The 12,537-nt window shown below is 33.5% G+C and overlaps 1 protein-coding gene across 19 annotated transcripts in view; it reads right to left on the reverse strand.

Annotated features, from left to right (window-relative positions):
* The window catches only part of LOC116268611 (zinc finger protein 280D-like), a 244,960-nt gene that overhangs the window by 32,987 nt on the left and 199,436 nt on the right, over positions 1-12,537 (reverse strand). For all 19 annotated transcript variants that reach the window (XM_031669270.1, XM_031669286.1, XM_031669272.1 and 16 more), the window contains 4 exons: positions 7,731-7,954; positions 4,152-4,309; positions 3,079-3,179; positions 2,182-2,328 (listed from right to left, as the gene is read on the reverse strand). In XM_031669270.1, the coding sequence (XP_031525130.1) occupies positions 2,182-2,328; positions 3,079-3,179; positions 4,152-4,309; positions 7,731-7,954 (630 nt within the window). The remainder of the gene's footprint in view (positions 1-2,181; positions 2,329-3,078; positions 3,180-4,151; positions 4,310-7,730; positions 7,955-12,537) is intronic.

A 12,537-nucleotide genomic window follows, 5' to 3' on the forward strand; every position in this document is an offset into this window, starting at 1 on the left:
AGAGCAGTAAAAGCTTGGATGCTGAAGTCAAATTTATTAGACAATGTGACATTAGGCAAGTGACTTTCTCTAAAGCTCTGTCTCCTCATCTATAAAACTGAAATAATAATATACATCTAGTGGTTGAGAGGATTAAATAAGAAAATGCATGTAAAGTACCAGCTGCTCCCATAAGGTAAGTAATTAGTGTATGTTAACTGCTTGTTTTATTAAAGCTCTAATGAGAGTATTTAACACATCTGGAATTGCTATCAATATTTCTTAAAAGTCACACAAACTGGGTTATTAACTCTAAAATCACTAAAGACGTAGTAAGATAATCTTTAAAAAAAACTTACAACTGAGTTCTTCAAAGACAATAAAATGAGGCATGGAGTCAACTACTCTGATTGTCTAATACTTTCGTAATAATGTCATCTCAATTACAAGTTTATAATCCCACTCAGCTATGGTTTTCCAGCCTTGTAAATAATTACACAAATTGTAAATACCTTCAAGGATGCCCGATGACTGTCCTTATTAATAGACTGCCCCCTCTTTACTGCTGGCTATCTACCTCCCAGGCACTCCAAACAGAAAAGAAAATTGGCAGCCATGGCAAGTTAAAACATACAACTCAGGGCATAACAACTTGCTTATAAATCCCACAGCCCACATAGTGGGTCCCCAAATCTCTACCATAGTTATTATTCTTCCCACATCTCTATTTCACTCTATAGTTTGGCAAAGCACCTGGGAAATATCACGTTTAAAAGCCCCATCATGAACTAGAGCTACTGCTTTATACCTCATTCTCCCTTTCAAAATTAAAGTCCAAAGATGAAATACAGGGTATCAAGAATAGTGTTTCCCAAACTCTGTTCATCAAAAAATATTAATAGATACTACGCTAAAAAAGAAGTCAATGGTCAAATAAGTTTGGAGAATGACACATACTATATCCTTTCTTGGAGATTTACAATGTCCACTGGCATATTAAAAGCTCTGAGAAGTCCTGTTTTAAAAAAAAAAACGAAACTGCTTGATTTTAGAAATCCAGGCATTTAATAAATTTATTGACCAGTGACGATTTGGGGGAAAATATCTATTAACACCTGATGGAATACTGTTGGAGAAACCCTAGAAAAGATCTTGCCAGAAACTCTCAAGGATGTGTGGCATCCCAGTCACAACACAGACGATCCCAAATTGATCTGGAAATTCTACTTTCATGATCTTCTCCAACTAAAAACAGCAAGTCAATTTCATGATTAACTAACAACTGAAAATGACAGCAAAGTGAGCACCAATGCTGAATAAATTGGCATGTCAATTTTATCAATAATAAGAGAATGCATTGAGCTTTGTAGTGAGTTGGCAAAATTTGATTACATGATCAGATTCAGTAAATCCATTGGCTACTAATTTTGGCAAAGGCACTGTTGTTCTTTCAAGCACTCAAGAACAAGACTAGTGCTGCATCAAAATTTTTAGCCCAAATAAAAGATGGTTTAATTGCTTCAGGAAAAGAGCCAATAAGCATAATATCAGAATTCAAGGGAGGGGTACAAGCACGAATATTGAGTTCCAAAATTATATAGCAAAACTGGTGGAAGCCATCCAGGGAACAAGTGATGATCTAAATACGGTTCTCTGCCAGAGTTCATACATTGATCAGTAAGTGTCATTACTATTCCCATGGTCACACAACTATAAAAGACAACTCCAGGTCAATGACAACATGTCTTCTCATAATGATAAGAAGTTAGAAAGTGGAAATAAAGTTTGAAGAGCAAAAGGAAAAATAAGATTATAAATCCTCAATCTTTTCTTCCTCAGTTCAAACTCATTTTTCCCCTTGTCCTGATAACTCCCTTCAAAATCATTCTCATATCTACCTTTAGACCCTGAAATATTCAATCTTTTGGATATTCCACTCACTTTTTCTATTTTCTCTCAATCCTAGGCTTCCTATTCCTAGCTATCTTTCAGAATTTTCATAATTTATGACCCACACTATCACCAGAAAGGAAGTAAGGAAAAGAAGTGGAAGTTTCACAAGCAATTCAACATGAAATGTAAATTAATAGTGTCATTTGGAACAACTCTGCTTTTCTTGAAGAATAAATCTAAAGATTCTCCAAGTCATAATCAGTTTTTTCACTAAGACAACATAAACAAATAAGAACTGGTAAATCTCACCTGATGCTTCATATAATGATGCATATATGGTGTTGCAATTTTAATAACTTTGAGGCAAAACGGGCATAGCAAGTTCTTCGTATTTTCATGGGATGTTCTAAAATGAGTTTCTACATCACAAAATGATGATGATCTATAATTACAAACCTAAAAACAGAAAGAAGGCTTAGTTTAACTTGAAAATTTGTAACTGATACGCAATTACAAAGTAACAACGATGGATAATTTGTCAGGAGAACATTATATGCTACTAATCTAGCTCTGATGCCTTTGCAACCAAGAATCTCACTCAGGCAACACCAAAAGACCATCTTTGAGACATTAAATGTAGCTTTCAAAGTTAAGGGATACATCTCAAAACACAACTAGATCTCCTTCTCTTTATCAAATCTTTTTGTCTGTCACCTTCTGTCTTGACTTGAAGTTTCAAGCTTTGGCACCTCTTGCCCTATAAAATGTTTTTCTGCTACATGAAACAGCATTCTCCTTTGGATTGTTAACCTCCAGGTTTATGGCAATGGCAATTTATCTTTTCCTTGCTTTCTTCTTCCTTCAAAATCTTCTTCTTTGGAAAAATACTTCTGCCAAAGCATTTGGTAGGGTTCTTTGTATCTAACAGCACTTTGTATTTCCCTTGTATGCCTACATTCTTCCCTATATAGCACAGTAAGCCCATATGTTTGTTTTTCTACATACAACAGGGCTCATCCTTGTCCAGTACAGAGATAAGCAAACAAAAGTCTGTGGACCAAACCCAGCTTGCTGCCTACCCCTCATATAATGTATAAGTTATGCCAAGTTATGCATAAGTTTGCTGACCGCTGGTCTAATAGGCTTAAATTTTATAACCGAAACAACAAACCAAACATGTAAGAAAACAATAAAATGTATGTGTACCTGGCAGACATATGGCATTTCACCAGGTTTATGATTGTCCTTCATGTGTTGTAAAAGAACATGTTCTGTTTCAAATGACAATTCACAGATTTTACAAATAGCTAAATGTGGGAGAAAAACAGTATTACAATATTTAAGATATTAATATAAAAATTCATATATACCAACAACAATAACAGTAGCAGTAGGGACAGTTGTGAACAGTTAAATAGCTTGTTAACTATGTGCAAAGAATAGTTCTAAGCACTCACATCACCTCACCTACATTAACTCAACTTCTATTAACAACCCTATAAAGAAGGTATTTCTATTATCTGCATTAGTCAAGTATTAAGTAACTTGGCTAAAATCTTGTAGCTATATTAAGAGGCAGATCTGGGATTTAAAACCAAGCTATTTTGCTCCAACATCTGTAATTTTCTTTTCTTTTTTTTTTTTGGAGACAGTGTCTTGCTCTGTCACTCAGGCTGGAGTGTAATGGCGCAATCTCGGCTCACTGCAACCTCCGTTTCCCAGGTTCAAGTGATTCTCCTGCCTCAGCTTCCCAAGTAGCTGGGATTACAGGCATGCAGCACCACCATGCCTGGCTAATTTTTGTATTTTTAGTAGAGACGGGGTTTTGCCATGTTGGCTAGGCTGGTCTCGAACTCCTGGCCTCAAGTGATCTGCCCACATTGGCCTCCCAGAGTGCTGGGATTACAGGCATGAGCCACTGCACCCGGCCTGTGATTTTTAACTACAACTGTAGTTCCCTTTCCTATTAAAGTTTAAATGAAGAGCACTTATTTCATATTTTAAAACTATGATACTAGGCTTCTAATTTAGTCCCCAGCATATAATGCATAGGTTATGTCAAGGAAATTACCATACTGAATCATTTGTAAGAGGCACTTTAATATTAATAACTAATTTTATTTAAAAGTTTATCACAGTTAAAACTTGGCCTTTCAATTGTGCCCTCAAATTCCAAAGTCTATTTCTTATTCTCATTTTTCTAACAGACTTAAGGTTTTCTCACAATTTATATTGTTGAAATCAATAATATGGAATATTTAAATGTTTTGGTAACTTACTAGAAAATTCATGGGGGGTATGTGTACTTTCAATGTGGCACTGCAACTGAAATGGTGTGGGAAACTGACGGTAGCAGTGCTGGCAGGTGGTATGGTTTTCCCAGCTCTCACTGCTCTGCTTCTCAAGTTCCAAATGGTGTTTCATGTGGTTCATAAACCTATAAATGGTTGTCAACAGGTGCAAAACTTGAGATTTAAAAACAAAAAGGATATCTCACAAACAATAATCTGAACCTAAATCTTAAAAATATAGATGTTATTACTCAAACTCTCAAAAGTCTTAAAGTTGTCTAGGAAAGTATACACTTTTAAATAATCACTTTCTTTAAGTGGCTAAGTAAACATCTTTTTAATCTTTGCTTTAAAATAATTCATTCATGTAATTAATCTGAAAGATCACCACTTTGATACAACTCTTAATCATTTCAGATTATTTTTAAAATTTTTTTAGATAAAAGAGCAGGTTCCTGATCCATACTTGAAATCCTATTTACATTTTAAAATGAAATACTAAAAGAAAGGAAACCCTATCACCAAAGGCAGCTACAGAGTCAGGAGGAAATCTTTTAAGGCCTTGAAAATATGCAGTAGATTCCAGCTGCTTAAATGACAAATTACTGGTATTTTTACTTGTATCTTGCTTTCTAAATACATGTAATAGCAGTTTTAATGCCTACAATTACAAGAACCTTTTGTTTTATTTAATGATACTGGTTTACTGTTAGCACAGACTGTTCATCTTAACTTGCAGACAGTGCCCTTTGTAGGCAACATACATTTTTCAGTTTTACATACCGCTACTTCAGCTTCCTTAAAAGGCTTCTTATGAGCAAGAACTACGACCTTCAATGGCAGAAGGTACAATACAAATGGCAATATATTTAAAAGAGCTTACTAAAGCTTTTTGCTGAATTTGAGAGTAAAGTTATTCAATAAAAACAATAATTTTTAGACTAGGTTAACTGTTAACAATTATTCACTTTGAATCCCTAAAAGAAATTATCTTGAAACTAAGTGAAAATGTCATCAATCTGGATAGCAATCATCATGAGGGTTATAATATACACCTCTTTTCACAAATTTACAGCACTACTTCTCTTTAGAATGGGCTATGGTACACCTTGAAATATCTTTTGCTCCTTTGGTTTTAAAAACAGCTCTACAAATGCTTACAGAAAATCCTGGTATTGGTTAAATATTTACATATAGAGTAAAGATAATGAGCCATTAAACTTTCAGCTCACAGCTTTCGGCGCTTAAAGTCTAGTAACATAAAATGTTCCCTGGTTCCAATTCGCTTTTTCCCAGTTATATGAGTTCCCATCAGGAGCTCGTACTTCTCAAACCAACAGAAATGAGGGAAATAGCAAAACCTCTTGCAAGGACGTTCACAGAACAAGATAAATCTAAATATTTTTAGTGACACTCAATATAGGAAAGAAACACCATACCACAATATGTTGACATGGCAGAGAATAGAAATGAAATGTTGACCTATCAATTTTTCATCATTCTCTATAAATATCAAGTTGCCTTCCCAGTTTTTACTGTTAAAGTAAAATATTATATAACACATTTAACTTCTTTGTTCATGAGGTGTTTACCATTAAGGTTACATTTAATAAAAGATCAGTATTTTTTAAAATACTCAATTCCTGGATATTATCAGATATAATTTTCTTAAAATCTGTAAATATTATGAAAATCTAGACATATGTAGCTCGTCTTCATAAAAAATTACCAAAAAAATGAATTTTTCATTTTCTTTTTGAGACTGTCCTGGGCTGCTGCCCAGGCTGGAGTGCAGAGGCACGATTACAGCTAACCGCAGCCTCAACCTCCCAGACTCAAGCGATCCTCCCACCTCAGCGCTCCCCAAGTAGCTGGGACTACAGGTGCGTGTGACCACGCAGAGCAAACTTTTGTATTTTTTGTAGAGATGAGGTTTCACCGTGTTCCCCAGGCTGGTCTCGAACTCCTTTGCTAAAGCGATCGTCCTGCCTCAGCCTCCCAAAGTGCTGGGATTACAGGCATGAACCACCATGCCCAGCCTCATTTTCATGTTTGATATTAAATGGGCTAATCTTAAAGGAAAGGTCAAAAAAATACTGCTGAAATAACTTATAACCTCATATTTCAGTACAAGAAATTAAGTCAGTGAACCACATTGCTTTGCATTTTACCCTATTTGCTAACATGATTTCCTGATGTTGGCATGACATCAGAAATAGGTGGTAGAGTTCTACTGCAACACTGTTTCAGTGTTTTATCTCAAAATACACTTTCCCTTTTGTGAAACTACTGCAACCATTAGCTATTGATGGCCCTTAAAACTTGATAAAAGGAGGTAAATAAGAAAACTCATATAAAATAAGTTTAAAAACTTTGAAAATTATAAAGCACTATCATAAAGAAACCACTAATAACTGTTATAGGTGTATATCACAGTGTATTTCAGGATTTTAATATATGCTTCTTTTTGGACCCAAGGACTCACAGGAAAACAAATAAATGCTGAACTCAGAAGTAACTACAGGTGCTTTGAAATGCTAATTACAGATGACAGTTAACAAGAACACAAAAGGCATATGTATATGTATATGCTTGTACACACATGCACAAACATATTGCAGATCACTTTGAAATGCACCAAAAAAATCAGATAGTTCTAAGAAGGATGAAGAGATACATAATAAAGCAAATATAGTAAAATGTTACTGGTAGAATCAAGGTAGTTAAGTGTACAAGGGTCCAATGTGAAATTTTCAAAACTTTGCTTAATATTTGAAAATTTTTATAGTAAAGTGACAGAAAAACCCTTATCTAATATAAATATCAGATATTTAATGTTAACTGTTAACAATTATTCACTTTGAATATCAGGCTACATAATCAACAAATAATATCATTCAATTTCTTATTACTTTTCTCTTCTTACTAATTTATATAGAATAGTTTCAAAGATTACAACTGAACGATTAAGAAATGCAAATTTCCAGTATTTAAAGCATTTATATATTCCACTGGGAATTAAATCTCTAATTTCGAAAGGTGTTAAATTTTAAAATCAAAACAGACATGTTTCCTATAACTGATACATCTCCAAAACAGGTAACTTTTCCTGCAAGATGAATGTTCTAAAAACTGTAAATATAAATTGAAAAATTTGAGCATTACATAGATTAGTATGGAGGAGCTCAACCTGAACAAACATAAAGTGGCTCTTCTTGTAATGTGAAGAAATATAAAATTCAAAGGCAACTAGAAAATAAAAAATGTCTAATAAAAATTCAAAGAGCACTACTAAAACAGAAAAAAGAAGTTCATTTTGTCTTAAGTTAAAATAAACTGTCCTTTCTTAAGCTATGTGAAAGAAATACAACTAACTGGATCCAAGAGTCAAACTCCACAACACAAGAAAGAACAGAAGCTTTTCAACAAGAGAATCTGCCTCTATTCTCAGTAGAAAGTGTTAAAATCGCTTACCTAGAATGGCATAGAAAACACAAGATAAAAGTGTAACATTTTTATTTGCAGCATTTCAATTTTCAATAGAAATAAAAACAAGTATTTACATACCTAATATTATTTTTTAGAATTTTCAAGCAACTGAAGCATTTAAAGGTTGTATGAGTCTTCTGTTCTTCCTGGACATCTCCTTCATGTTTTCCATAATAAAAGTCATTAACTAACATGATCAATTTTCCTTTCTCTGAATCAATAGTTGTGTTTTTATTTACTGTACTTGAAAATTCTGTTTTAGCCAGTCCCAAAAAGTTATTTATCATGTCTGGACAACAATACTGAAAGAGAAAAAAAATATATAAGCCTTACTTATTCTTTAAAAAAAACATACACCAAAAGGTGATTGTGTGTTTACACCTAAGGCCAGACCATTAAAACTATGCTTGTAACATATCTAGAAAAATAGTCACCAAAAATTTGTGGTGCATATACACAGTCTAAAAATTCAAATAATAAACACCTATTATCTTAATATAAGAATTCAAAAAGATTTGAGAAACCCTAAAACCAAGACATGGCTGTAGCTCTAACAGTTTTACCCTTGCAATTTGCTTTTTTAGATGTAAATATTTAATAATAATTTGTTCCTTAACCAAAAATCATTCATCTCCTGTCCATGTCAAGATGTATAGAAAGGAAATGTTTATATGCCTTGATGTATATATTTAATTATCAAGTGATATACAAAATTTCATAAAGCCTGATTGGGGAAAAATTATAATATACAAAAATTATATAATATAGAATAGTCTCCCTAATTAGAAATTTCATAAAGCCTGGTTGGGGAAAAATTATACAAAAATTACATAATATAGAATAGTCTCACTAATTAGAAATGTAGATAATTTTCTGTCCCAAATGTAAAATTATCAAATTACATTGTAATTTATAATTACATTTGTAAAATGTAATGTCTATGAACATTGTAATGTAATTTACATCTGTAAAATGTAATGTCTATGAACATTAAAGATTACCCTAAAATACCTATAAATTATGATACCCATAATAGATGATAAATTACTTGCTGTTTTTCTATTTTTTTTTAACAGAAAAGTAGGATAGGATCAGATTTTTAAAATAAACGTATAAACTTTGTTCACAGAGTACCTTTTAAACATTTCTTATCTCTGTAAAAGAGCTGAATAATAAACCATTGACAACCAAAAATGGACAACAATGTGCAGTGAATTAGGGTGAAGGATTTAGTCATTGAGAACAGCAAAGTACCCTTTGCTTATCCAAAAAACAAATAAGCACCTTAAGAGATGAGAACCAAAGTTAGATTTTAGGTTTTATAGGAGGATAGAGTAAGCTATGGGGGGCATAGCTGAGCTATGGTACAATATCAACTGGTCATGTTTTATTCAGCTCTAGGACCTTTTAGTTTTATTAATAGATCTTCACTGCAACTCCTCATTTATCCCTTATTTTTGTGGGTTAAACATTCTGCAAATATTAAATATGTACTTTAATGCCGTATACTATAGTTTGACAAATACCAGACATCATCTATGTATCATTCTTATCTTTACTCCTCCCAGTACACCATGTTCTGTTGCTTTGTTAGTGCCCTAAAAATTTAGGTGCATTTTTTTGAGCAAAGGATCCTATTTTTATAGTTAAATAGGCCTTCTCATGAGAACATCTGACATCAGTCAACATTTTCCCCTTTTCCTCCTGAGAGTCATCTAAAAACCACACAAGCAAATTCCACACATTGGTTTATCACTGAAACTAAGGGTAGGATAAAATCCACAGACTCCATAATATATGAAAGCACTATTCAAAGCAGCCAACATCAGGCAGATGGCACTTAGCTAGAAGTAAACCAGAGAAGTAAAGGGGACCCGGTGGTAACAGATCTTAAAGAGTCAGTAAAAATACACATCTTAAAGGCGAAACACATATTCTGAATCACAAGGGTATATCCTTTGTTTGCAAAAACAGGTGCAGAAGCTGAGGCGAGAAGGATGGCAGGAGAAGTACCCCAGACCTGATTCAGTACAGAGAAGTAGAAAGGCAGTGCTACATAAAGAATCAGACACACAAGTCACAATGGCAGGAAGCCTTCTGCCCAGCAAAAAGCTGTTTAAACCAGCTAGCAAGCTGTGAGACTATCCTGGCAACCTATGCTTTCTCCTAAAAGAAGCTTGTATAACAACAGCTGGCCCAAGAAAATCCAAGTTGTTAAACACGATAAGCACTCACATCTAAACAAAAATACCATATAATAAAAGAAGGCAAATAACAGAAAAATGTAAAATTCTAACAAAAACATCAGAAATATGCTGCCATGGAGCAGATGCAGATGAAAACAGTAGCCACAAATTTTAAAAACATAATGAAGCAATTGTCTCTATTTGGAAGACCACAAAGCAAGAAAAGATGCCAAGACAAGACATTTAGAAGGAAAAAAAAGAGTGGCAAAATCAAGGGTGAAAGTATAGGAAAAAAAATAAAATCAGAGACATGAAGACAAATTAGGAAGGAATACAGTGGTGAGCAGACATTTCAAATAAAATAAAGGAAACATATTAGTAAGAGAAAAGTCCATTTAAAAAAAAATTAAGACATATGCCAGGGAAAGAAGATAAAATAAATTCATAGTGGAGATGAAATTGTATGGAATAAATATTTAAAAATACAATTCAAATAAACTGTGCTAAATCCAAATATACAGGTTGAAAGAACAAGAAGTATGCCAGAGAGGACTCAGCCAAAATTCCCAACACCAAGTTATATCATTATAAAATTATCCATCTTCAAAACAAAAACAATGTAGACAACCAAAAGGCTATAGACAGCCAAACAAAAAGATCAAACCACTTATAAAAGGCAAAATAATTCAGCTTGTCCCAGATTCCTCAACAGCAATATTGAATACTAGAAAACGGGAGCTACACCAACAAAATCCTGATAGTGGGATTCGATTAACTTTATATTAGATCAAACTATCTTTCCAGAATGGACTATAGTGAAATTGCTTTGAACATGAACGACCTCAAAGAAAGACATTTTCAGACTCCTCCTAAATGAAATTACTACAGAATGAACTTTAGCTAAACAGAAAAACAAATAAACCATGACAAAAACACTGATGATGAACACTGGATATATTTACTGTAGAAAAAGATCAAAACAAGTATGACACAAGGTCAAAAAAACCCACAAATGTAATGCCATGTGCCCTGACAATGGAAAAATAATACAATGAATAAAAATTGGAAGAGGATAAAAGGACAAAGAGTATGATCTCAAAAGTTCATAGACTGCCTCACATATAGTAGTAGTTCATAAAGGAATATCAGTTAGAGCCACCAAATAACACTAATATAGGTATAGGCATTTTAACAGCAAAGGCAAACAAATGCTCAGACAATACTGACTAAAATCAAGTAGTAAAAAAGAAGAGAAAGACAGGTGGGTTGAAAACAGGAAGTTTCATGCTGCTTTAATCCTTCCTCATAGAAAAGAACAGTAGAGAACTGCTAAAGGAATAGAAGACTAGTGGAGTTATACATTAAAATTAGAAAAATAACCAGGAGAACACAACTACAACTCTCTTAGAAACCCAAGCTAACCACACATAAAGCAACCACATTGTGAAAGTCTTTTTAAAAAAAGAGAAAGAAAGGATTAATGAAAAATATTAACAGAACTAAGACCAAAAAAACTATCACTTTGGTAAATCTAAACCCACTATTAAAAGAAGAGATTTTCATATAGGATCACAAAAGAAAAGTCAACTTTGCTCAAAGCAAAAGGCACACCTAAAACAAAGTAATTCAGACAAGTTGAAAATAAAAGAATAAACAAAGAATATCCCAGGCAAATGGAAACCATACAGGGGTTGTGACTCTAACATCAAAGTAGAATTTGGGCTAAAAGGCACTAACCATTAAAACCAAGAAAAGGATACTTTATTAAAATGCTAAAGGATACATTCACAACACAGTTTTTTATTTTATTCTATTCTATTCTATTCTATTCTATTCTGTTTTATTTTATTTTTGAGACAGAGTCTTACTCTGTCACCCAGGCTGGAGCGCAGTGGTGCCATCTCAGCTCACTGCAACCTCTGCCTCCCAGGTTCAAGCGATTCTCCCACCTCAGCCTCCCAAGTAGCTGGGACTACAGGCGCGTGTCAATATGGCTGGCTAATTTTTTGTATCTTTAATAGAGATGGGGTTTCACCATGTTGGCCAGGCTGGTCTCAAACTCCCGACCTCAGGTGATCTGCCAGCCTTGGGGCCTCCTAAAGTGCTGGGATTACAGGTGTGAGCCATGACTCCTGGCCTCACAATACAGTTATAAAAGCTAGATTCTTCTATATCATAAACAACAGCAACAACTTTGAAACAAAATTGCAATGTATGAAAGAAAATACTGGTAGTGAAAGATGTGGATTGAAACATGGTGTCTGTCAAACCAGGACAGACTAAGTGGACTAAATGGAAGCGAAGACACAGAAATATAAATATAATTAATAAGCTATATTTGGCTGATAAATATCAAATTCCATACCCCAAAGGAGAAATAATATACCTATTTTCAAGCTTCCATGTAATATTGAATACCCCCTATACTTTACAAAAAAAAGTATTTGTGAAAGCTTGGGCTTTTCCATTAAAGAAACTGAGTTTTGAAAGCTAGTTATGCCAGTTAATTGGTTATACAACAATGAAAAAAAAATCTCAAAGAATTTTCTAAGGATTAATGAAATAATGTATTTAAAGCTTAGTACTGTGTCTGACACATGCTCTCAGATAAATACATTTTTATTATTGTAGAATATTTGATATTTTAAATATTTTTCCATTGAAAGAAAACATTATCATGCTAATGTGCAAAAAATCAT

This window comes from Papio anubis, chromosome 7 (assembly GCF_008728515.1).
Source record: "Papio anubis isolate 15944 chromosome 7, Panubis1.0, whole genome shotgun sequence".
Lineage (NCBI taxonomy): Eukaryota > Metazoa > Chordata > Mammalia > Primates > Cercopithecidae > Papio > Papio anubis.